The following is a 27576-nucleotide window of genomic DNA, read 5'->3' as shown; positions in this document are numbered from 1 at the left end:
CCATCCCCCAACGCAATATACCTATTAACACTATGAAGCCCTAATCCGCCAACCCCCAACATTGCAAAGTACCTAATAAAGTTATTAAACCCCTAATCAGCCACCCACCCAAAACGCAAAGTATCTAATGACCTATTAACCCCTTATCCGCCAACGCCCACAACGCAATGTACCTATTACCCATATTAGCCCCTAAACCACCAACCCCACACAACACAATATACCTAATGAAACTTTTAACCCCTAAACCGCCATCCCCCCACAACGCAATATTCCTAATGAAACTAATAACCCCTAAACGGCCATCCCCCCACAACGCAATATACCTAATTAAACTATTAACCCCTAAACCGCCATCTCCCCACAACACAAAGGGGGATATTTCTAAAAGGTCTGGCAGATTTGAACCGACAGTGCGGATCAGGTCCGCCAGACCTCGCTGAATGCGGAAAGCAATACGCTCTCGTATTAAGCAAGAGCTGCTGGTGCAACGTCGCCCCCTGCAGATTTGCGGCCAATCGGCCGCCAGCAGGGAGGTGTCAATAAACCCGATCGTACTCGATCGGGTTGATTTTCGTGGATGTGTGTCCGCCAGGCGGACAGGGTTATAAAGCAGCGGTAGCGATCTTTAGACTGCTGCTTCATAACTGCTGTTTCTGGCGAGCCTTCAGGCTCGCCAGAAACTCAGGTCCTCAAGCTCCATCCGGAGCTTGATAAATGGGCCCCAAAGTATTAATGTATTCACTAAGCCCCCTAACCTAACACCCCCTAAATTAACCCCAATTACATAAAACAGCCAATAGGATTTCAGCATATCTCATCCTATTGTCTGATTTGAAAATTTCAGCCAATAGGAATGCAAGGTACCCCAATATAAAAGGGGTACCTTGCATTCAATCTTCAGTGTGTGGCAGACGATCGCATAAAGAGGAGGCTCCACGTTGCTGAAGACTGCCGCCACTGAAGACCGAGGCACTGCCACTAAAGAGGACCAGTGCTCCGGATCCGCGTATCGGTGAAGACCGCTCTGCACATTTGGGAAGAAGATAGAAGATGGGTGTCCAGACTTCAGGAATGGTGAGTAAATTTTCTGGGGTTAGTGTTAGTTTTTATTTTTTTGGGGTGTTTTTTTTTTTAGATTAGGGCTTTTTTATTTTTTAATGGGCAGCAAAAGAGCATAAAACAGCAGATTTCTTTATGGCAATGCCCTACAGGTAGTTTAGTGTTAGATTAGGGGGTGTTTTTATTTTGGGGTGGATTTTTTGTTTTTATAGGGGTATTAGATAGAGTTTAATTTTTTTTATTTTGAATAATTTTGTTTATTTTTTTCTGTAATTTTAAATTTTTTATTTTTGTAATATTAATTTTTATTTTTATTTTTATTTAATCTTAATTTTTTTTATATAATGTTAGGATTTTTAATTGTAAGGGTGTTATGTTATGGGGCTTAGTGATAACATTAATACTTTGCGTTGTGGGGGGATGGCGGTTTAGGGGTTAATAGTTTAATTAGGTATATTGCATTGTGGGGGTGATGGTGGTTTAGGGGTTAATGGTTTAATTAGGTATATTGTGTTGTGGGTTGATCGTGGTTTAGGGGTTAATAGTTTAATTCGATTTATTGCGTTGGGGGGTGGTGGTTTAGGGGTTAATAGTTTAATTAGGTATATTGCTTTGTGGGGTGGTGGCAGATTAGGGGTTAATAGTTTTAATAGGTAGATTGCGTTGTGGGGAATGACGGATTAGGGGTTAATAACTTTATTAGGTACTTTGCGATGTGGGGGTTAGCGGACTAGGGGTTAATACATTTTATTCAGTTATTGCGGTGGGGAGATGGCGGTTGACAGGTAGATATTGTGCATGTGTTAGGTGTTTGTTAATACTTCTAGGCAGTTACGGTTGTTTCATATTCAGTGCAAGGCTTGCTGCGCTTGCCTATGTGTGGCAAGGTGAAAATGGAGTAAAACGTCTCCATTTTTGCTGCGTAAGTCCTTGCGCTGAATATGTGATACCGACTTGCAACATCGGTTCTATGTTAGTTTATAGGAGTAAAAATATCAGGCAACGGGTGAAATATATAGCAATATCCGACAAAAAACAGTTGACGCCGGATTTTGCGGGCGATGCGGCATATGTAATCTAGCCCTTAGTGCTTATTTGATGAGATATACTATGCATATATAAAATGACTAAGATAATGCTAGCACAACTGTGCTGTTACAGTAAGTTAAATATAATTATAAAGTTTAAATATGTAAAGAGCTGCACACGTGCAAACGCATTAGCACTAAAATGTAGTGAAAGATAGATTTCAAAATTGCGGCGTCCATGCTTATGAAATGAATTAAGTGTTTATTGTCCCTTTGTTTCATTTATGAATTGCATTGTTTATTTTTAATAAACCTTTACCCTTCTACTCTAATGATTTTGGGACTTAGTTGCCACATTTAATGAAAGTTAGTTTATCTCTCTCTGTATAGCAGAATTTTTTTTACAGGTTTTACAGTGAATTGAAGGAAAAACAATTACCTCTGATACAGATTTTTTAAGTCTCTCTTCAGAGTTCCGAATTTCATTTAAGGCTTCTTCATTCTCAGAAGTCATCTGCTGTAGGTCAGCCTCTAATTTCCTTTTTATGGCAATCACCGACTGGAGCTGTTAAAAAGGATTATTTTAGCAAGTGTTGTACAAATCCCAGGTTAATAAATGTTATGTTCCAGTTACTAAATAAAATAATGTGTTTCCTTGCCAGTATGATCACACCTGAATGAGTTTCAAATGAAGAATTACATTTCCATTAAAACTGTTACCTTTATAAGTGCCAAGAGGGAGTAAATCCTAGCTTATTGATAATACCCAGTAATACAAAAAAATGTTTTTGTCTGTTTTCCTCATTCAGAACATCCTATGTTATTTTGTGACTGGGTTGTCCTTTTGGGTGGGGCCAAACTTGAATTTCCTGAGCCTTACCATAATGCAAGATGATTTAGTAGAACTCAAATTTTCTGACCAATTGGTCAATGCATTTTACATCTGTATGTGCAATATACTTTAATAATCATAATCAATAAAGAAAAGACTTTGGGCTAAATTAAAAGTGGCACACAAAAGATATATACATAAACTGTATATATAGATATATAGATGTGGTGAATAAATACACTGTATTTCAAAAGTCCTGGTGAGTGCCTTTTATTTGCTGGATGATATAACAAAATGTATGCTTACCTGATAAATGTATTTCTTTCCGGGCATGGAGAGTCCACGAAACATTGAAATTACTAGTGGGATATTAACTCCTGGTCAGCAGGAGGAGGCAAAGAGCACCTCAGCAGAGCTGTTAAGTATCACTTCCCTTACCCATAATCCCCAGTCATTTGGACAAAAGAAAATGGAAAAAGAAGATAGCCAAGGGTATAGAAGTGCCTGAGGACTAGACCAAAAAACTGCAGACTTAATTTGAATAACTGCGGGTCGTGGACTCTCCATGCCCAGAAATAAATACATTTATCAGGTAAGCATAAATGTTGTTTTCTTTCCTATGGCATGGAGAGTCCACAAACATTCTAATTACTAGTGGGAACCAATACCCAAGCTAGAGGGCAAAGAATTAATAGGGAGCGAGAACAAGACAGGCGGACCTAAACTGAAGGCACCACCACCTAAACTGAAGGCACCATCAGCTGAGGCAAAAGTATCAAATTTGTAGAATTTGGAAAAAGTATGAATAGAGGAACAAGTTGCCGCCTTACAGATTTGCTCCACAGAAGCTTAATTTTTTAAAGCCTATGAAGATGAAACAGCTCTAGTGGAATGAGCCGTAATTGTCCAGCTGTCTCATGAGCTAAACGGATAACACTTCTCAACCAGAGAGAAAGAGTGGTAGAAGTGGCCTTCTGACCCCTACACTTAACAGAGAAAACAATAAACAAGGCTGCCGAAATCTTTAGTTGCTTAAAGATACAATTTAAGAGCATGCACAATATCCAATCTATGCAAAAGACGTTCCGTTTGGGAAGAAGGGTTAGGACAAAAAAAAGGAACAACAATTTCCTGATTAATATTGTGATCTGACACTGCCTTAGGGAGAAACCCCAGTTTAGTATGAAGGACCACCTTATCAGCATGAGAAATAAGGTAAGGGGAATCACACTGCAGAGCCGAAAGTACAGAAACTCTGTGGGCAGAAGAAATAGCAAGAAGAAACACAACCTTCCAAGGTTAAGATTCCAAGGATGAGCAACAGATTTAAACACAGGCCTGATTCTGACCAAGGCCTGAACAAAAGACTGAACATCTGGCAGAACTGCCACATGTTTATGCAGAAGAATAGACAGAGCAGAAATCTGACCCTTCAAAGTACTGACTGACAAACCCATCTCCAGGCCCTCCTGAAGAAAAGCCAAAATTCGAGGAACCCTTACTTTGTTCCAAGAAAAACCTTTCGAATCACTCCAATGAAGGTATTTATACCATACCCTATGGTAAATTCTGTGAGTAACTGGTTTATGAGCCTGAAGCATAGTATCTATGACTTTCTCAGAGAAGCCACGTCTAGGCAAACTTAGACATTCAATCTCCAAGCAGTCAGCTTCAGAGAAACCAAATTTGGATGAAGAAAGGGACCCTGAAATAAAAGGTACTTCCTGAATGGTAACCTCCACAGTAGAAGAGATGACATTGTCACCAGATCTGCAAACCAGATCCTGAAAGGCCATGCAGGAGCTATTAGAATCACAGAAGCTCTCTCCTGTTTGATGCAAGCAATTACTCATGGAAGCAACGCAAACGGAGGAAACAGCTATGCTAGATTGAAGCTCCAAGGAATCTACCAGAATGGCTTGAGGATCTCTTGACCTTGAACCGTACTTTGGAAGCTTGGCATTTTGACAAGACGCCATCAGATCCAACTCTGGAACCCCCACCTGAGAGTTATGAAAACCTCTGGGTGGAGAGCCCACTCTCCGGTATAAAAAATGTCTGCCTGCTTAGAAAATCTGCCTCCCAGTTGTCCACCCCTGGTATGTAGATGGCAGAGGGATGGCAATCATGAGGCTCCACCCACTGGATAATGCAAGACACCTCCTTAATTGCCAAGGAACTCTGAGTTTCTCCCTGGTGATTGATGTAGGCCAACGAGGTGATGTTGTCCAACTGAAATCTGATAAATCGGACCAAAGCTTGTTGAGGCCAAGCTATTAAAGCATAGAAAATTGCTCTCAACTCCACGATGTTTATAGGAAGAGATGACTCCTATGTAGTCCACAAACCCTATGGCCTAGATTTAGAGTTCGGCGGTAGCCGTCAAAACCAGCGTTAGAGGCTCCTAACGCTGGTTTTGGGCGCCCGCTGGTATTTGGAGTCAGTGATTAAAGGGTCTAACGCTCACTTTTCAGCCGCGACTTTTCCATACCGCAGATCCCCCTACGCCATTTGCGTAGCCTATCTTTTCAATGGGATCTTTCTAAAGCTGGTATTTAGAGTCGTTTCTGCAGTGAGCGTTAGAGCTCTAACGACAAGATTCCAGCCGCCTGAAAAAAGCAGGAGTTAAGAGCTTTCTGGCTAACGCCGGTTTCTAAAGCTCTTAACTACTGTACCCTAAAGTACACTAACACCCATAAACTACCTATGTACCCCTAAACCGAGGTCCCCCCACATCGCCGCCACTCGATTAAAATTTTTAACCCCTAATCTGCCGACCGCCACCTACGTTATACTTATGTACCCCTAATCTGCTGCCCCTAACCCCGCCGACCCCTATATTATATTTATTAACCCCTAACTTGCCCCCCACAACGTCGCCGCAAGCTACTTAAAATAATTAACCCCTAATCGTCCGACCGCAAATCGCCGCCACCTACGTTATCCCTATGTACCCCTAATCTGCTGCCCCTAACATCGCCGACCCCTATGTTATATTTATTAACCCCTAATCTGCCCCCCACAACGTCGCCGACACCTACCTACACTTATTAACCCCTAATCTGCCGAGCGGACCTGAGCGCTACTATAATAAAGTTATTAACCCCTAATCCGCCTCACTAACCCTATCATAAATAGTATTAACCCCTAATCTGCCCTCCCTAACATCGCCGACACCTACCTTCAATTATTAACCCCTAATCTGCCGACCGGAGCTCACCGCTATTCTAATAAATGTATTAACCCCTAAAGCTAAGTCTAACCCTAACACTAACACCCCCCTAAGTTAAATATAATTTTTATCTAACGAAATAAATTAACTCTTATTAAATAAATGATTCCTATTTAAAGCTAAATACTTACCTGTAAAATAAATCCTAATATAGCTACAATATAAATTACATAATAATATTTATTTTACAGGCAACTTTGTAATTATTTTAACCAGGTACAATAGCTATTAAATAGTTAAGAACTATTTAATAGTTACCTAGTTAAAATAATTACAAATTTACCTGTAAAATAAATCCTAACCTAAGATATAATTAAACCTAACACTACCCTATCAATAAAATAATTAAATAAACTACCTACAATTACCTACAATTAACCTAACACTACACTATCAATAAATTAATTAAACACAATTGCTACAAATAAATACAATTAAATAAACTATCTAAAGTACAAAAAATAAAAAAGAACTAAGTTACAGAAAATAAAAAAATATTTACAAACATAAGAAAAATATTACAACAATTTTAAACTAATTACACCTACTCTAAGCCCCCTAATAAAATAACAAAGACCCCCAAAATAAAAAATTCCCTACCCTATTCTAAAATACAAAAATTACAAGCTCTTTTACCTTACCAGCCCTGAACAGGGCCCTTTGCGGGGCATGCCCCAAGAATTTCAGCTCTTTTGCCTGTAAAAAAAAACATACAATACCCCCCCCCCAACATTACAACCCACCACCCACATACCCCTAATCTAACCCAAACCCCCCTTAAATAAACCTAACACTAAGCCCCTGAAGATCTTCCTACCTTGTCTTCACCATACCAGGTTCACCGATCCGTCCTGGCTCCAAGATCTTCATCCAATCCAAGCGGGGGTTGGCGATCCATAATCCGGTGCTCCAAAGTCTTCCTCCTATCCGGCAAGAAGAGGACATCCGGACCGGCAAACATCTTCTCCAAGCGGCATCTTCTATGTTCTTCCATCCGATGACGACCGGCTCCATCTTGAAGACCTCCAGCGCGGATCCATCCTCTTCTTCCGACGACTAGACGACGAATGACGGTTCCTTTAAGGGACGTCATCCAAGATGGCGTCCCTCGAATTCCGATTGGCTGATAGGATTCTATCAGCCAATCGGAATTAAGGTAGGAATATTCTGATTGGCTGATGGAATCAGCCAATCAGAATCAAGTTCAATCCGATTGGCTGATCCAATCAGCCAATCAGATTGAGCTCGCATTCTATTGGCTGTTCCGATCAGCCAATAGAATGCGAGCTCAATCTGATTGGCTGATTGGATCAGCCAATCGGATTGAACTTGATTCTGATTGGCTGATTCCATCAGCCAATCAGAATATTCCTACCTTAATTCCGATTGGCTGATAGAATCCTATCAGCCAATCGGAATTCGAGGGACGCCATCTTGGATGACGTCCCTTAAAGGAACCGTCATTCGTCGTCTAGTCGTCGGAAGAAGAGGATGGATCCGCGCTGGAGGTCTTCAAGATGGAGCCGGTCGTCATCGGATGGAAGAACATAGAAGATGCCGCTTGGAGAAGATGTTTGCCGGTCCGGATGTCCTCTTCTTGCCGGATAGGAGGAAGACTTTGGAGCACCGGATTATGGATCGCCAACCCCCGCTTGGGTTGGATGAAGATCTTGGAGCCAGGACGGATCGGTGAACCTGGTATGGTGAAGACAAGGTAGGAAGATCTTCAGGGGCTTAGTGTTAGGTTTATTTAAGGGGGGTTTGGGTTAGATTAGGGGTATGTGGGTGGTGGGTTGTAATGTTGGGGGGGGGTATTGTATGTTTTTTTTTACAGGCAAAAGAGCTGAAATTCTTGGGGCATGCCCCGCAAAGGGCCCTGTTCAGGGCTGGTAAGGTAAAAGAGCTTGTAATTTTTGTATTTTAGAATAGGGTAGGGAATTTTTTATTTTGGGGGTCTTTGTTATTTTATTAGGGGGCTTAGAGTAGGTGTAATTAGTTTAAAATTGTTGTAATATTTTTCTTATGTTTGTAAATATTTTTTTATTTTCTGTAACTTAGTTCTTTTTTATTTTTTGTACTTTAGATAGTTTATTTAATTGTATTTATTTGTAGCAATTGTGTTTAATTAATTTATTGATAGTGTAGTGTTAGGTTAATTGTAGGTAATTGTAGGTAGTTTATTTAATTATTTTATTGATAGGGTAGTGTTAGGTTTAATTATATCTTAGGTTAGGATTTATTTTACAGGTAAATTTGTAATTATTTTAACTAGGTAACTATTAAATAGTTCTTAACTATTTAATAGCTATTGTACCTGGTTAAAATAATTACAAAGTTGCCTGTAAAATAAATATTAATCCTAAAATAGCTATAATATAAATGTAATTTATATTGTAGCTATATTAGGATTTATTTTACAGGTAAGTATTTAGCTTTAAATAGGAATCATTTATTTAATAAGAGTTAATTTATTTCGTTAGATAAAAATTATATTTAACTTAGGGGGGTGTTAGTGTTAGGGTTAGACTTAGCTTTAGGGGTTAATACATTTATTAGAATAGCGGTGAGCTCCGGTCGGCAGATTAGGGGTTAATAATTGAAGGTAGGTGTCGGCGATGTTAGGGAGGGCAGATTAGGGGTTAATACTATTTATGATAGGGTTAGTGAGGCGGATTAGGGGTTAATAACTTTATTATAGTAGCGCTCAGGTCCGCTCGGCAGATTAGGGGTTAATAAGTGTAGGTAGGTGTCGGCGACGTTGTGGGGGGCAGATTAGGGGTTAATAAATATAACATAGGGGTCGGCGATGTTAGGGCAGCAGATTAGGGGTACATAGGGATAACGTAGGTGGCGGCGGTTTACGGAGCGGCAGATTAGGGGTTAAAAGTGTAATGCAGGGGTCAGCGATAGCGGGGGCGGCAGATTAGGGGTTAATAAGTGTAAGGTTAGGGGTGTTTAGACTCGGGGTACATGTTAGAGTGTTAGGTGCAGACGTAGGAAGTGTTTCCCCATAGGAAACAATGGGGCTGCGTTAGGAGCTGAACGCTGCTTTTTTGCAGGTGTTAGGTTTTTTTTCAGCTCAAACAGCCCCATTGTTTCCTATGGGAGAATCGTGCACGAGCACGTTTTTGATGCCGGCCGCGTCCGTAAGCAACTCTGGTATCGAGAGTTGCATTTGCGGTAAAAATGCCCTACGCTCCTTTTTTGGAGCCTAACGCAGCATTTGTTTTAACTCTCGATACCAGAGTTAAATTTATGGTGCGGCCAGAAAAAAGCCCGCGGAGCGTTAACAGCCCTTTTACCGCCGAACTCTAAATCTAGGCCTAAGTCTTTAAGAAACCCCAAACTGCTCACCAGCCTAACAGGCTGGCGTCCGTGGTCACAATCACCCAGGAAGGCCTCAGGCACCCTTTTCCCCGAGACAGATGGTCCTGTGAACCCCACCATGAGAGTGAGACTCTTGTTGAGGAATCCAAATGTATCTTCTGCGAGAGATCTGAGTGGTCCCCGTTCCATTGACTGAGCATGCATAGCTGCAGAGGTCTCAGATGGATCTGAGCAAAAGGAATGATGTCCATGGAGGCAACCATCAGTCCAATCACCTCCATGCATTGAGCCACAGATGGACAAATAGCAGACTGGAGAGATAGGCAATAAAAACATGAAGCTTGGATTTTCTGACATCCGTTAGAAAAATCTTCATGGACAGGGAATCTATGATTGTTCCCAAAAAATAAACCCTTGTATCTGGAACAAGGGAACTCTTTTTCAGATTCACTTTCCACCTGTGGGAGCGTAGAACAAACAACAACATTTTGGAGATCTTGCTAGATGAAAAGATGGCACTTGAACTAGAATGTCGTCTAGATAAAGTGCCACAGCAATATCCTGGGAGCTGAAGCAAGGCCAAAAGGAAGGGAAACAAACTGGAAATGTTTGTACTGGAAAGCAAACCTTAGATACTTGTAATGATCCATATGAATAGGAACATGAAAATATGCGTCCTTCAGATCTATGGTCGTCGTGAACTGACCCTTTTGGACCAAAGGAAGAATAGAACGGATGGTCTCCATCTTGAAGGACAGAACCCTGAGGAATTGATTGAGACACTTTAGGTCCAGAATGGGATGAAAACTGCCCTCCTTCTTGGGAACTACAAATAGATTTGAATAGAATCCTAGACCCTGTTCCTCTAGAGGAACTGGAACAATCACTTCCAGGGATGAAAGGTAATTTATGCAGTTTAGAAGGCCTCTCTCTTTATCTGATTTGCAGATAACCTTGACAGGTGGAACCTGCCCCTGGGAGGACAAGATTTAAAACATATTCTGTAACCATGGGATACTATATCTATGGCCCAAGGATCTGGAACATTGCGTATCCAAGCCTGCTGAAAAAAAGAAAGCCTGCCCCCCACTTGATCCACTACAGGATTGGGGCGGACCCTTCATGCTGATTTAGAATCAACGGAAGGCTTCTGAGCTTGCTTCCCCCTATTTCAAGGCTGACTGGACCTCCAAGAATACTTGGATTGATCCGACTTGGAAGAGGAAGACTTCTGTCCCTTAAAGTTATAAAAGGAACGAAAATTAGAATTTTATTTTTATCCTGAGGTAGGAAAGAACTCTTTCAACCTGTAATGTCAGAAATAATTTCTGCCAGACCTTGTCCCAAGGTTTTACCCTTATAAGGCAGAGATAAAAGCTTGGACTTGGATGTAACATCTGCAGACCAAGATTTTAACTAGAGAGCTCTGCAAGCTTAAACAGTAAAACCAGAAATCTTAACACCCAACCTAAGAACTTGCATGTTGGCATCACAAATAATTATGTATGTAAATTAGGTATTGGCTAACTTGAGAGTCTTGCTGCTGTCTTGGATCTCCTCTATAGTAGTCTCTTCAAGGATAAGATTAGATAAATAATCACACCAATAAGATGCTGCCCCTGCAACTGTAGCAATACTAGCAACAGGTTGCCACTGTAATCCCTGATGAATGTACATCTTCTTCAAAAAAGCCTCAAGCTTCTTATCCATGGAATCCTTGAAAGAACAACTATCTTCAATAGGAATAGTAGTTCTCTTAGCCAGAGTAGAGACAGCTCCCTCTACCTTCGGCACCATGCACCATGAGTCACGAATAGAGTCAGCAACAGGAAACATCTTTTTTAAAACAGGGGACGGGGAAAAATAATCCCTGGTTTATCCCATTCCTGAGTTATTTCTGCCATATGGTCTTAAACTGGAAATACTTCCACAGATGAGGGTACATCATATACCCTATTAAGCTTACTAGACCTCATTGGATTCTCTGCAACAGATTCAGATTCTTCCAAAATAGCAAGAACCTCCTTCAAAAGAACTTGAAGGTGTTCTAACTTAAATCTTAAATTAATCTCCTCTGAATCTGCAGAATTTGTCACTATAGTATCAGAATCTGACAATTCCCCCTCAGATGCCACTGAAGAATCATCCTCATCAGGTAATTGAGACAAACTGACTAATGCATCCTTACTAACATCAATATGTTTAGATTTCCTCTTACGTTGAACAGAAACCTTTGGTAAAGCTGCATAATCAGCAGAAGTAATCAGCGCAGCAAAATCCCCAGGTACAAAAACACCCCTAAGAGGTTGAGAGGAACTGCAGGGCACTGCATGTAAAGCTTGGGAAGCTTGAGTGGAAAGCTGAGGCATAGCTAGGATAACACTATCCTGAGAGACAGGAGGCTCAGGGAGAGACATGTTATCTTTAAACTTTAAAGTTTTATTTAAACATGAAGAGCAAAACTGTACAGGAGGAATTATCTTAGCCTCCAAACACAATAAGCATTTTTCAGATGAATCAACTTCAGTATTAGTGTCCATAATTGGGTATCAGTTCACAATTTGTCACGGCACGGCCAGACACTTACCTGCTCCTGGCTTCCTGAGGCATCCTAGAGGTGGTGCGGTAACTTTTTCTGCCTCCCAGGCCTCCTATCCCCTCTCCTTCTAGCCGCCGAGATTTGCGGCAAACGTGCTGTCATGGTAGAATGGCGGCCACCATGCAAACTTGGCGTTTGAGCATAGGAAGGGAGGAGGGGTCCGGGTCTGATGGAGGAGTGCAGGCCAGAGACTCTGAGAAAAACCAAGATGGCGCTGAGTCCCTGACCTCCTTTTATTAACTCTGCTTGCTCCACCTACTGGGGGCAGGTAACCGGTCACGTGACTTAGTTTCCCTATAAATTCTCAGCACGCCCCCCAGTCAGTGCTTGGTTATTTTCCTTGCTTCCTGTTTCTTACCTTGTATTTTGTCTGTGCCAACTCTAATTCCGTTATACAGATTTCCTGGTTTCTGACTTCAGATTGTCCTTTTCTTTGCCTGCCTGCTGCCTGCCCTGCCTTCGGATTGTTTTTTACTTTGTCTCTGTCTTTGCCGTTCTATTATAAAAGGCCTCCATTGCCATCACTGACCTTTCAGGATCCTTTATCCATTCCCAGGATTTCCTGAGGGTCGTGATTGTAAGGAAGTGCTGCAACTGGGTCCCAATTCAACACAAAAGCCCTTGGTGGGTTGTTACACAATTAACAAAACAATGCAAATGCCAAATTAAGTTTATTTATATGAAGCAATAAAACATAAATAAGCACTTAAAACCCTCAGCTCTGCTAAGGTCTTACCCCTCCAGAAGTTGCTATCCCACTAGCACAGAAAACCGGACACACCAGGTAGCAAAATACCTCCTTTGTTATTGGAACAGCCCAATTCAACTTGCCACTGTAGATAGAAGAAAATGCAGCCTCCACTCAACAAACTCCGGTAGCAATAATGTTAGAAGTTTAAGCAAAGACCACCTTGCCGTCTTCTAACTGCTAATAGCCACCATTACTCTTACTAAAGAGATTGACATAGACACAGCATAGCCCCAATCCTTGCTTGCATGGAAAAGTACCCATTAAAAGGATTAAAATGTTCAGACACCATCTTCGCCATCCTCCCATGATCAAGGTAAAGAGAATGACTGGGCATTATGGGTAAGGGAAGTGATACTTAACAGCTCTTCTAGGGTGCTCTTTGCTTCCTCCTGCTGGCCAGAAGTGAATATCCCACTAGTAATTAGAATGTTTTGTGGACTCTCCATGCCATAGGAAAGAAATATATATACACAGAAACTCACACCCAAAAATTTTAAAATAAGTATTTCCTGTCTTTATTGTGTAGTGAGATTTTTTTTTATTAAAATAGATTCCTTGGCATAAATTCAGTGTGTACTTTTCACTTTGACAGATAAATCTACAGACTATTGACAGTAAACCATAAGTAAGATTTTTTTTTCTTCAAAATAGATCCATAGCAGATTTTATGAAGTTATACGATCAGCCAATCACATTCACCTAGATTACGAGTTTTGCGTTAACAGGGGTGCGGTGTTAACGAGCAGTTTATGCTCACCGCTCACTTACAGACAACACTGGTATTACGTGTTTTTACAAACCTGGCGTTAACCGCAAAAAAGTGAGCGTAGAGCAAAATTTTGCTCCACATCTCACCTCAATACCAGCGCTGCTTACGTTAGCGGTGAGCTGGCTGAACGTGCTCGTGCACGATTTCCCCATAGGAATCAATGGGGGAGAGCCGGCTGAAAAAAAACCTAACACCTGCAAAAAAAGCGCATTGATTCCTATGGAGAAATAAAATTTATGTCTACACCTAACACACTAACATGAACCCCAAGTCTAAACACCCCTAATCTTACACTTTTGAACCCCTAATCTGCCGCTCCCGACATTGCCGACACCTGCATTATAATTATTAACCCCTAATCTGCTGCTCCGGACACCGCCGCCACCTACATTTCCAATCCTTCTGGAACCTACTGTTTCAATCAGCCAATAGAATGCCAGCTCAATCCTATTGGCTGATTGGATCAGACAATAGGATTGAACTTCAATCCTATTGGCTGATTGCATCAGCCAATAGGATTTTTTCTACCTTAATTCCGATTGGCTGATAGAATTCTATCAGCCAATCGGAATTGAAGGGACGCCATCTTGGATGACGTCATTTAAAGGAACCTTAAGCCGTCGGATGAAGAGGATGCTCCATGTCGGATGTCTTGAAGATGGACCCGCTCCGCGCCGGATGGATGAAGATAGAAGATGCCGTCTGGATGAAGACTTCTGCCCGCCTGGAGGACCACTTCTGCCCGTCTGGAGGACCACTTCTGCCGGATTCGTTGAGGACTTCAGCCCGGTTGGGTGAAGACTTCTCCCGGTAAGGTGATCTTCAAGGGGTTAGTGTTAGGTTTTTTAAGGGGGTATTGGGTGGGTTTTAGAGTAGGATTGGTTGTGTGGGTGGTGGGTTTTAATGTTGGGGGGATTTATAAATTTTTTTTACAGGTAAAAGAGCTGATTACTTTGGGGCAATGCCCCGCAAAAGGCCCTTTTAAGGGCTATTTGTAATTTAGTGTAGGGCTTTTTTTATTTTGGGGGGCTTTTTTATTTTGTTTAGATTAGGTGTAATTAGTTTAAAATTCTTGTAATTTGTTTATTATTTTCTGTAATTTAGTGGGGTTTTTTGTACTTTAGATCATTTTATTTAATTGTATTTAATTGTATTTAATTTAGGGAATTAATTTAACTGTAGTGTAGTGTTAGGTGTAATTGTAACAGGTTAGGTTTTATTTTACAAGTAAATTTGTATTTATTTTAGCTCATGGTTATTAAATAGTTAATAACTATTTAGTAACTATTCTACCTAGTTAAAATAAATACAAACTTGCCTGTAAAATATAAATAAACCCTAAGCTAGATACAATGTAACTATTAGTTATATTGTAGATAGCTTAGGGTTTATTTTATAGGTAAGTATTTAGTTTTAAATAGGAATTATTTAGGTAATGATAGGAATTTTATTTGGATTTATTTTAATTATATTTAAGTTAGGGGGTGTTAGGGTTAGACTTAGATTTAGGGGTTAATAACTTTAATATAGTGGCGGCAACGTTGGGGGTGGCAAACTAGGGGTTAATAAGTGTAGGTAGGTGGCGGCGATGTTAGGGACGGAAGATTAGGGGTTAATACTATTTAACTAATGTTTGCGAGGCGGGAGTGCGGTGGTTTAGGGGTTAATATATTTATTCTAGTGGCGGCGATGTCCGGTTCGGCAGATTAGGGGTTAACTTTTTTTTATAGTGTTTGCGATGCGGGAGGGCATCGGTTTAGGGGTTAATATGTAGTTTATGGGTGTTAGTGTACTTTTTAGCACTTTAGTTAAGAGTTTTATGCTACGACGTTGTAGTTTAAAACTCTTAACTACTGACTTTAAAATGCGATATCAGTCTTGACAGTAGAGGGTCTACCGCTCACTTTTTGTCAGACTCGTAATACCTGCGCTATGCAAGTCCCATTGAAAAAATAGGATACGCAATTTACGTAATTGGATTTGCTGTATTTCAAAGGCTGGCCAAAAAAGTGAGCGGTACACCTGTACCTACAGGACTCGTAATACCAGCGGGCGTTAAAAAGCAGCGTTTGGACCGGCCAACGCTGCTTTTTAAGCCTAACGCAAAACTCGTAATCCAGCCGAATGTTAGCCTAATACGTATGCTAAACAAGGCATATTTCTCTATTGTCTTACAGTGACAGAGACATCACAATATTTAATTAACCAGCTACAGAAAATAAAGTAGGCGGCTGACATGTTTATTTCACCAGTTTAATAAGGAACTTTTGTTGTATTTATTTACAGTATCTGCTTTCACTGCTGCTAGCAATTACCATGGCAATGTCTTATTAATGAGAGAGACTGGCAGCTGCCATTTTACCTCCCTTGAGGCAAATCATTTCTTACCAACTGATGCATTCAGGAAAGCTCTGAACAGTTTGAGAAGGTCAATAATGCTAAAAATGTCTGTAAAAAAGTAGAGGTAGAGAGACTAGCTTTTTTCTGTATCTAAAAGGGTCTGTTACATCTATATCTGTCTGACACATTTAAAAACAAAGTGTATATGTTAGGGATTTCTTCTCATACTTTCTAATATAAAGTCAGGATATTCATCAAAGACCTTTATTTGGCTAGCGTAGGGTTGCCATTTGTCAAGTAGCTATCGGAACAGTTCAGTATTTTAACTGCCTGTCCAGTTAAATGAATGCAAAAATATGGACACTACAGGGAGTGCAGAATTATTAGGCAAGTTGTATTTTTGAGGATTAATTTTATTATTGAACAACAACCATGTTCTCAATGAACCCAAAAAACTCATTAATATCAAAGCTGAATATTTTTGGAAGTAGTTTTTTTTTTTTTTTTTTTATAGGAATATTTCAATGTTTTATTTGTGTTTTATCATCGGATACATATATATCTCCATTAAATATAACATGGAAATAACTTCTAAAGATTAGGAAATCTGTGTTGTTTTAGGAAGAGTAGATTAGATCATATTTTTATTTTTTTTAAAACCTGAATCTGCTGTAAAATAGGAGGCAATGGAGTATCCTTTATAACACCTTTCACACTGTGAATAGCTGTCAATTGTCACATACCAAAAAAGTGTCAACACACATAAAAAGGTTATTATACTGTACTGAATGCATATATCAATATATACTACTCACACATTGTTTAAGAAAGTTTAAAGTAGTAGAAATATAGATATATGCAAGTAATACAATCTGTTATGTGTAACTCCCACCCCATTTTTTCATTTTAATTTTTTTATTGAGGTTATCTGAATAGTACAACCAATATATAATACCATTAAATATACATGCCTTATGATACAACAAGAAGATACAATCAAGATATCTCAGCAGCATTACAGTGGGTCTGTGTGAGAAATCGTTTGGAACCTCGTTTTTTATTTTATGATTAATTCTATAGTGGGGTCCTCAGTTGATAAGAAAGGTTACTCTTGAACCTTACGTAGCTTATGTGCATTTGGGGAGGAGCTTGACATTTGAGGTGGTCACTTTTGGACCATGTGTGAAGATAGAAAGATGGGGAAAATCAACAGGTAAAAGCTGTTTTTAGAAAAGAAGAGAGAAAGAAAAGAAGAGAGAGAGTGGGGGGGGGGGGGGGGGGGGGGGGGGGGGGGGGGGGGGGGGGGGGGGGGGGGGGGGGGGAGAGGATGTTGGGCCCCTGTTGTGAATGAGTTATATCTAAGAGTAGAAAGATAAGAGAAAGGTAGTTAGTTGGTTGATCAGAGTTAGGTGAGGAATCAGAGAAAAGCGTATTATGAGCTAGGGGTGTGACATTGATAATAGTTAGCTAATTTTAAGTGTATCTTCACTGTCCTGACTCTACGGGCCAAAATAGCATAGCACCCAGGGCTAGGACTGGGGTATATTGTTGTAAGGCAGGACATGCTCGTATGTAATATAATTAATATAAGAACTACTTCTCGTATGGCAACCAGTATAATATGGGGTTACACACCCCTAGTCCATGGGAGTTCTGAATTCAGTGGTTGGTCTCAGTCATTTATGGAGATAATTAGACTAGACTATTGCTAACTGACTATGGGAGTATTCCTAAACTGGGGTTAATGAGAACAGGAACAGGTTATATGATACTAACTACACAGCGTTCCAGGGTATCTTTAGTGCAGTAGGATTACTGGAAGGGGTTAAAACATATACCGACATGTACAACTACACATAAAAGGATACACACCATGTACCTCTAACTGAGAGATGTTCTAGCTTCCTATGACAGAGTTGTCAGAAGGTTAGCCACCAAGAGAGGAGGTAATACTGGACATCATAAACCAAAAAGTTAATCTATATCTAAAGTAGGGGGTGTGAGAGCATGGTAGATTTCTAGAAGAGCATATGTACATAGAGCAACAGATAATGTTTCTAGCTTGCAGTTGTCATGCTGCTGTTTTCTCTTGTGAATAATAAGTGTAGTATCTAAAGGGGAAGTGAGCAACTGGGAACATACTTATAGAAATTAACACAGTGTGGGGGTATTATCCCTAATTTCAAACAAGATAACATAAAAATATGGCGCAGCTCCCTATTCTTTTATTACACTTACACTGGCTTAATATACCTGTCAGACATTATACTCTATCAGTCATAGCACCAATGGTCCACCTTATATCAGCAAACATGTTCTACCTTAATAAACATCATTTCATCATAACAAATGCATATTTCAAATGACACACGTGTGCTGGGACAATGTAGAAAAGTATATGTTGCATGTGAACTGCTGTACACAAAATATATATATATATACATGGAGCTGTAGAATAGTAGCAACAAGAATGTTCATCTGAATGTGTACTTGAGCAAGGTACACCGCTAAAGTGTATATCTTTATTATCTGCAGAAAATTGGAAGTAGTTTTTAGTTTGTTTTTAGTTTTAGCTATTTTAGGGGGATATCTGTGTGTGCAGGTGACTATTACTGTGCATAATTATTAGGCAACTTAACAAAAAAACAAATATATACCCATTTCAATTATTTATTTTTACCAGTGAAACCAATATAACATCTCAACATTCACAAATATACATTTCTGACATTCAAAAAACAAATCAGTGACCAATATAGCCACCTTTCTTTGCAAGGACACTCAAAAGCCTGCCATCCATGGATTCTGTCAATGTTTTGATCTGTTCACCATCAACATTGCGTGCAGCAGCAACCACAGCCTCCCAGACACTGTTCAGAGAGGTGTACTGTTTTCCCTCCTTGTAAATCTCACATTTGATGATGGACCACAGGTTCTCAATGGGGTTCAGATCAGGTGAACAAGGAGGCCATGTCATTAGATTTTCTTCTTTTATACCCTTTCTTGCCAGCCACGCTGTGGAGTACTTGGACGCGTGTGATGGAGCATTGTCCTGCATGAAAATCATGTTTTTCTTGAAGGATGCAGACTTCTTCCTGTACCACTGCTTGAAGAAGGTGTCTTCCAGAAACTGGCAGTAGGACTGGGAGTTGAGCTTGACTCCATCCTCAACCCGAAAAGGCCCCACAAGCTCATCTTTGATGATACCAGCCCAAACCAGTACTCCACCTCCACCTTGCTGGCGTCTGAGTTGGACTGGAGCTCTCTGCCCTTCACCAATCCAGCCACGGGCCCATCCATCTGGCCCATCAAGACTCACTCTCATTTCATCAGTCCATAAAACCTTAGAAAAATCAGTCTTGAGATATTTCTTGGCCCAGTCTTGACGTTTCAGCTTGTGTGTCTTGTTCAGTGGTGGTCGTCTTTCAGCCTTTCTTACCTTGGCCATGTCTCTGAGTATTGCACACCTTGTGCTTTTGGGCACTCCAGTGATGTTGCAGCTCTGAAATATGGCCAAACTGGTGGCAAGTGGCATCTTGGCAGCTGCACGCTTGACTTTTCTCAGTTCATGGGCAGTTATTTTGCGCCTTGGTTTTTCCACACGCTTCTTGCAACCCTGTTGACTATTTTGAATGAAACGCTTGATTGTTCGATGATCACGCTTCAGAAGCTTTGCAATTTTAAGAGTGCTGCATCCCTCTGCAAGATATCTCACTATTTTTGACTTTTCTGAGCCTGTCAAGTCCTTCTTTTGACCCATTTTGCCAAAGGAAAGGAAGTTGCCTAATAATTATGCACACCTGATATAGGGTGTTGATGTCATTAGACCACACCCCTTCTCATTACAGAGATGCACATCACCTAATATGCTTAATTGGTAGTAGGCTTTCGAGCCTATACAGCTTGGAGTAAGACAACATGCATAAAGAGGATGATGTGGTCAAAATACTCATTTGCCTAATAATTCTGCACTCCCTGTAAACTGATTGGGTTCTCACCTGGGGTCCAAATCCAATATGTGCATTTAACTGACAAGTACTGTAAGCAATGGGGTCTGATCTGAGGTCCCATGTGGGCATATGGCTGAGATAGGTTACAGGGCAACTGGTCTGATTTGGGTTACACTATGGGCAAATAACTCCCAGGTGCTGCAGTGAGGCCCAATCTGAGGTTCCAGGTGAACTTATGGTTTACAAGCACATGGCAGATGATCTAGTACTGATCATAAACACACCTATCACATTGCCTGGATCACCTGCAGGCAACCTAGACCAGTGACGTACTACTATGCAACAGCCTCCCTGATTGGTGCAGGGGTGTGTGGTAGAGGCATACAATAAGGGATGGAGCCAAATGGCTCAGCAAATTCATACATGCACTGTGTTTCTAACAGAATGGACCCATATTTCCCAACATATCTCTTCTCGATGGGGAGGTTGGTGGCTTAGAAGATCTAGGGGTAGAGAAGGGGGAAAATGTGGTGATGTTTTATCAACGGGGGTGGTGTTGGGTTTAGCATGAATAGAGCTGGATGGAGAATTGGGCAGCATGTGAGTGAATCTTGAGTGTGGCTAAGAAGTACTCAGCAAACCAAGGACTTATATAAGATTCAGGGTAATTGCGGGAGGGACTGTGGGAAGAGCCCCTAAAAAGTTACAATCCCACAAAATAAGGGACAGTTGGAGCTCTGTGTGCCAAGTGCTGAGATATACACAGATCATTAAACCATCTGGGCATACATACAGCTCACTACCATGTAACATATATGTATACTCAACCAAACTGCAGTTAATAGGTTGAAAACAATAATTTTTCCCCCCTTATTCATTCTTTTTTGGTTCTGTTATCCTTAGATGATAGGGCATGTTTTCCTGACAGCATTAAAAAACTTTTATAAAGCTTAAAGAATAACCTATAAAAGAATGTAATACCTAAGTGGCAATATAAATATAATAATATAATATAATAACTAAAGGTTTACTTTTTTTAATTATTATTATTAGATGTATTATGTGGATTAACTCACATTACCTGGTTATGCAGCTCATTGGTTTTGTCTGTAAGTTCATTTAACTCTTGCTCCATAATTTTTCGAGATCGGTCAGATGCTTCTACCACATTTCTTATCTCATCCAGTTCAGATGCCAGCAGATTATTGCGCCTTTCTAATAAACCGAATTGTTCTTGTATTTCCTCATGCTGACGAGATTCCTCCTCCATTTGCGCCTGCAGTTCCTACAAAGAAAAGCATGTAGCAGATTAGTACACTCAGATTCCATGGGAAGTGACATACTGTACAATTAAAAAGTAAATAAAAAAACAGAAGACTAATTTAGTCACCATATTTCCTTTTTGACATATAAGCATAAAGTGATATTAAACAGCAGGACATTTTAATATACAATATTTGATTATGTGTAGCAAAATCATGAAAAAATTATTTGGTTTCATGTCACTAAATCACTGTACATTGCAGCTGTTTTGTGATTAACCCTTTGTACAGTGAAATTGTCATTTAAATGGTGTAAATAACCTATTGTAATCTGAATCCATCCAGATAACTGCTAAACAATATGAATATCATTTGTATATTGGCATGAAGGCTATACTTGGCATGTTAGCTCAATGATTATATTGTTACTTGTAATATTTTTTGCATTATTTTCAGTTTTTGAGAAATCACCATTTTCCGTTTTGGTGAGATTTACATCAGAAATAAAGAAGGAAATTAGTTTCTATTAGGAGAAAATGGTCGCAACGTATCTTCTATAACAGGATTTTAACAGTTTTCGCTGAAATGCCAGGAACTCAGCCGTGATGCTGTGACATGAATCCTGACATATGAAAATTGATCTTGAAAAACAAAATCCATGCTTAAAAGATAAATGTATTAATTTCCTGGCATGGAGAGTAAATTACTTCATTCCAATTACTAGTGGGATATTAAATTCCTGGCCAGCAGGAGGAGGCAAAGAGCACCCCAGCAGAGCTGTTAAGTGTCACTTACCTTACCCATAATCCCCAGTAATTCGTCCGAAGGAAAATGGAAAAACACAAGGGTATAGAGGTGCCTGAGGTTTACACAAATTAAATTTAAATAAGGGCGGGGTCGTGGACTCTCCATGCCCGGAAAAAAATAAATTTATCAGGTAAGAATACATTTTGTTTTCTTTCCTATGGCATGGAGAGTCCATTCCAATTACTAGTGGAAACCAATACCCAAGCTAGATGACACAGAATGAAAAGGGAGGGAGAACAAGACAAGCAGACCTAAACAGAAGGCACCACCACTTGAAGAACTTTTCTCCCAAAGGAAGCCTCAGCCGAGGCAAAAGTATAAAATTTGTAGAATTTGTAAAAGGTATGCAGAGAGGACCACGTTGCCGCCTTGCAAATTTGCTCCACAGAAGCTTCATTTTTGAAAGCCCAGGGATAGGATGAAGCCCTAGTGGCCAGCTGTCTCATAATCTAACCGGATAACACTTCTCAACCAGAGGGAAAGGGAAGTAGAAGTGGCCTTCTGACCTACTAGAAAAAAATCCACAGACAGGGCAGAAGATTGTTGTAAATCTTTAGTTCCTTGAAGGTAAAATTTTAGAGCACGCACAACATTCAGATTATGCAAAAGACGTTGCTTATGGGAAGAAGGATTGCGACAAAAAGAAGGAACAACAATTTCCTGATTAATATTTCAATTCAACACTACCTTAGGGAGAAAACCCAGCTTAGAACGAAGGACCACCTTATCTGCATGAAAAATAAGGTAAGGGGAATCACACTGCAGAGTCAAAACCTCAGAAACTCTGTGAGCAGAAGAAATAGCAAGAAGAAACAAAACCTTCCAAGATAATTTAATATCAACAGAATGCATCGGCTCAAACGGTGCCTGTTGCAAAACTTTAAGAACAAGGTTAAGGGGCCTATTTAAGAACGTGCGAGCAGACTTGATCCAATATTGTGGATCATGTCTGCTGCACATCGATTAAAGGGACACTCAAGTCAAAATTAAACTTCATGATTCAGATAGAGCATGCAATTTTAAACAACTTTCCAATTTACTTCCATTAAAAAAATGTGCACAATCTTTTTATATTTACACTTTTTGAGTCACCAACTCCTACTGAGCATGTGCAAGAATTCACAGCATATACGTATATGCATTTGTGATTGGCTGATGACTGTCACATGATACAGGGGGAGTGGAAATAGACATAACTTTGCAATTTATTTAACAAAAATCTACTACTCATTTGAAGTTCAGACTAAGTGCTATTGCATTGTCTTCTTATCATGCATTTGTTGATTATGCAAATCTACAGTGTTGACTGGTCCTTTAATGCCAACAGCATAAGCTCTCTGCATTTATCATGGCACCAGCAGTTCTGGAGAACTGCTGGTGCAATACCGCCCCCTGCAGATTTGCGGCCAATCGGTCGCTAGCAGGGGGTGTCAATCAACCCGATCGTATTGGATTGGGTTGATTTCCGGAAATGTCTATCCGAAGCCTCAGAGCGCTTAGACCGCTGCTTCATAACTTGGGAGCCTGAAGGAGTTTGATAAATAGGCCCCTAAGGCTCCAAGGGGGAACAACAGGTTTAAACACAGGCCTGATTCTGACCAGGGCCTGAACAAAAGCTTGGACATCTAACAAATCTTCCAGACATTTATGTAAAAGAATAGTCAGTGCAGTTATCGGACCCTTCAGAGTGCTGACTGCCAAACCTTTCTCCAGGCCATCCTGAAGAAAAGATAAAATGCGAGGAATCCTCATCCAACTCCAGGAGAAACCCTTAGATTCACACCAATAAAGGTATTTATGCCATACCTTATGATAAATCTTGCGAGTAACAGGTTTATGAGTCTGAAGTATGGTATCAATGACCGCCTCAGAAAAACCATGTTTAGTCAAAACTAGGTGTTCTATCTCCAAGCAGTCAGCTTTAGAGAATCTAGATTTGGATGGAGGAAGGGACCCTGAAGTAGAAGGTCCGTCCTCAGAGGTAACCTCTAGGGTGAAAGAGATGACATCTTCACCAGATCTGTCAACCAGATCCTGCGAGGTCATGAAGGAGCTATTACAGATGCTCTCTCCTGTTTAGTACGAGCAATGACTCGTGGAAGGAGAGCAAACGGAGGAAACAGGTATGCTAGCGAGAAGTTCCAAGGAACTGCCAGAGCGCCTATCAGAGTGGCCTGAGGATCTCTTGACCTTGAACCATACTTTGGAAGCTTGGCATTTTGATGAGATCAGATCCACCTCCGGAACCCCCAACCTGAGGGTTATCTTTGAGAACACCTCCGGATGTAGAGCCCACTCCCCGGGATAAAAGGTCTGTCTGCTCAGAAAATCCACCTCCCAGTTCTCCACCCCTGGAATGTGGATGGCAGATAGGAGACAATTGTGAGCTTCCACCCACTGCAGAGTGTGAGTCACCTCCTTCATAGCTAACGGACTCTGAGTTCCTCCCTGGTGGTTGATGTAAGCCAGTGAGGTGATGTTGTCCAACTGGTATCTGATAAACCGGACTAAAGATAATTGAGGCCAAGCTGTCAAAGCATTGCAGATTGCTCTCAACTCTAAAATGTTTATGGGAAGAGAAGACTTCTCCCAAATCCACAGGCCTTGAGCCTTAAATGAGCCCCAAACTGCTCCCCAGGCGTCCATGGTCATAATCACCCAGGAAGATCTCAGGAAGCATGTGCCCCGAGATAGATGGTCCTGTGAAATCCACCACGAGAGAGAGTCTCGTTGTGGTATCCTCTGCAAGAGATCTGAGTGGTCTTCGTTCCATTGGCTGAGCATGCATAACTACAGAGGTCTCAGATGGAACTGAGCAAAAGGAATGATATCCATGGAAGCTACCATGAGGCTAATCACCTCCATGCATTGAGCTACCGATGGGCAAACAGAAGACTGGAGAGAAAGGCAGTTATGCAAGAAGTTTGGATTTTCTGACATCCCTCAGAAAAATTTTCATGGATAGAGAATATATAATTGTTCCCAAGAAACACACCCTTGTGTCTGGTACTAGGGAACTCTTTTCCAGATTCACTTTCCACCCGTGGGAACGTAGAATAGACAACAACATGTCTGTATGAGATCTTTCTAGTTGAAATAATAATCAGGCCTGAATTAAGATGTTGTCCAGGTAAGGCACCACTGCTATTCCCTGAGATCTGACCACAGTCAAGAGAGCCCCCAGAACCTTTGTGAATATTCTGGGAGCAGTAGCAAGACCAAAAAGAAGGGCAACAAACTGGAAGTGCTTGTGCAGGAAAGTAAACTTCAGAAAATTGTGATGATTCCTGTGAATGGGAACATGAAGAATTTCCCCCCATCATGTCAGAGTCTGAGATCTCACCTTCAGAAGATACTGAAGTATCCTCCTCATCAGACATTTGGGAAAAGTTGACTAGCGCAGATTTAGAGGGGTCAGAAACCTTAATAGCAGAAAAATGTCTAGATTTCCTCTTATGTTTACCCAAATCAGGGAAAGCAGATAAAGCTGCAGACACCCCATAAGTTTTCTGTGCAGCAAAATCACCCCCAGGAGGTTGAGAGAAACTGCAAAGCACTGTATGTGAAACTATCAGGGCTTGGGATGTCTGAGGGGAAAGCAGAGGCATATAATGGACAGCATTGTCCTGAGAGACATATGGCTCATAAGGGAGTAGTTTATCTTTAAATTTCAAAGTCTAAGATAGGCATGCGGTGCAAAATTGCACAGGGGGTACAGCCTCCAGACAAAACAAACATTTGTCAAAGGAAATATATGTATTTTGGTCTGAGTCCATAATTACAGAGTGGTTTCCCAAATTTTGAAATATATATAAAAGTTTCCTCACACCTCTATACCTTAGTCTAACTGAGGAATCTTACCGCACCAGGACCGGAGTTGTCACTAGAAACTGCAAGGAGACTCTCTGCTTGCTTCAGATCTGCTGTCAGAGTTGGTTGTCAGAATTGGAAAACTGTGAGTTCAAACAGATCCGTTTGATCAAGCTAGTAGCTGACACAGAGATATGCAATGTGATCGATAGAGCAAAACACTCACTGCCTAACTCGCTCCACTGTACAATGAATAAAACGGAAGAGCGGAGAGTCACATAATCGGACCAAGAAAAGAAAGTGCGCCACTGTAAAAGCGTGCGTTTCTGTCCAACACTGAAAACCTAAAACTTAAGTCTCACTCTATTATTTAGCCATATTCTTGGGGGAAAATAAAGAATGCATAATCTTTCAGCCAGTCTCATATTTTTTAAGAGTAAAACTTAACCCCTTAACATTTCACATACACCAGTGCCTGACAAACTGCCCAACTGTTAACCCCATCTATAAGGTGAAAACTTGTCTCAGATGTTGATCCACTAGAGGAATTAACCTCCAAAGTACTGTCCTGCAGTAAATATAAGGCAAAGGCACTTACCTGTGGATCCAACTGCAGGGCAGGATCAGCTTCCTAAATGTGACAGATACTCCACTCTCTATTAGGGACCTAAAGAAAAAGAAAGAACAGAGTAACCAACCCTGGCTTTCTATAAAGGGGTAGCAATAATGTTAGAAATAATGCAAATATTACTTTGCCACTTTCTAAGTGCTAATAGTCACCATTACTCTTACTAAAGAGATTGACATGGACACAACATAGCCCCAATCCTTGCTTGCAGGGAAAAGTACCCATAAAAGGATGAAATATCTTCAGGCACCATCTTTGCACATCCTCCATTGGCAGAGGGCAAGAGAATGACTGGGGATTATGGGTAAGGGAAGTGACACTTAACAGCTCTGTTGTGGTGCTCTTTGCCTCCTCCTGCTGGCTAGGAGTTGAATATTCCACTAGTAATTGGAATGAAGTTGTGGACTCTCCATGCCATATGAAGGAAAAGGCTTTCTGTTTAAGTCGAAACGTCGACTTGTGACTTTTTTTTTAATAATGGATGAGTATGTATTCTATGGATTATTTAACATATTTTTCCTAAATCGCAAACCCTGAAATAAGGAGAGAGTATTTAGATACGCGGCCACAATATTAGGCGAGCATATTGGTGCCGGCGAATGCAGTATAGATAGATAGATTGATAGATATCCCCCTAGGAATGGAATTAGTTTAAATTAAACCTAATAAGGAAAATTAATTTATTTCCTTCTTATCTATTCCTTCTTCCTCTTCCCCATTGGTGTATAAGTGTGTGTGTATGTTATGTGTGTGTGTGTATGTGTGTGTATATGTGTGTATGTGTATGTATGATGTGTGTGTGTATGTATGTGTGTGTTTGTTATGTGTGTGTATATTATGTGTGTGTGTATGTGTGTGTATATGTGTGTATGTGTATGTATGATGTGTGTGTGTATGTATGTGTGTGTTTGTTATGTGTGTGTATATTATGTGTGTGTGCATGTGTGGGTATATTATGTGTGTATGTGATGTGTGCGTGTTATATTATGTGTGTGTGTGTATATGTATGATGTGTGAGTATGTATGTGTATGTTTGTTATGTGTGTGTATATTATGTGTGTGTGCATGTGTGGGTATATTATGTGTGTGTATGTGATGTGTGCGTATGTTATGTGTGTGTATGTATGTGTATGTATGTGTATGATTGTGTGTATGTTATGTATGTGTGTGTGTGTATGG

The 27576-nt window shown here is 40.5% G+C and overlaps 1 protein-coding gene across 1 annotated transcript in view; it reads right to left on the bottom strand.

Annotated features, from left to right (window-relative positions):
* LOC128666882 (myosin-16-like) overlaps positions 1 to 27576 on the bottom strand; it is a 357676-nt gene that overhangs the window by 95102 nt on the left and 234998 nt on the right. The window contains exons 12-13 of the mRNA XM_053721692.1: positions 20972 to 21175; positions 2530 to 2655 (exon numbers count right to left, since the gene is read on the bottom strand). Coding sequence (XP_053577667.1) covers positions 2530 to 2655; positions 20972 to 21175 — 330 coding nt within the window. The remainder of the gene's footprint in view (positions 1 to 2529; positions 2656 to 20971; positions 21176 to 27576) is intronic.

The sequence above is a fragment of the Bombina bombina genome, chromosome 1, assembly GCF_027579735.1.
Source record: "Bombina bombina isolate aBomBom1 chromosome 1, aBomBom1.pri, whole genome shotgun sequence".
Classification (NCBI taxonomy): domain Eukaryota; kingdom Metazoa; phylum Chordata; class Amphibia; order Anura; family Bombinatoridae; genus Bombina; species Bombina bombina.
This window is presented reverse-complemented; position numbering and strand designations above follow the sequence as displayed.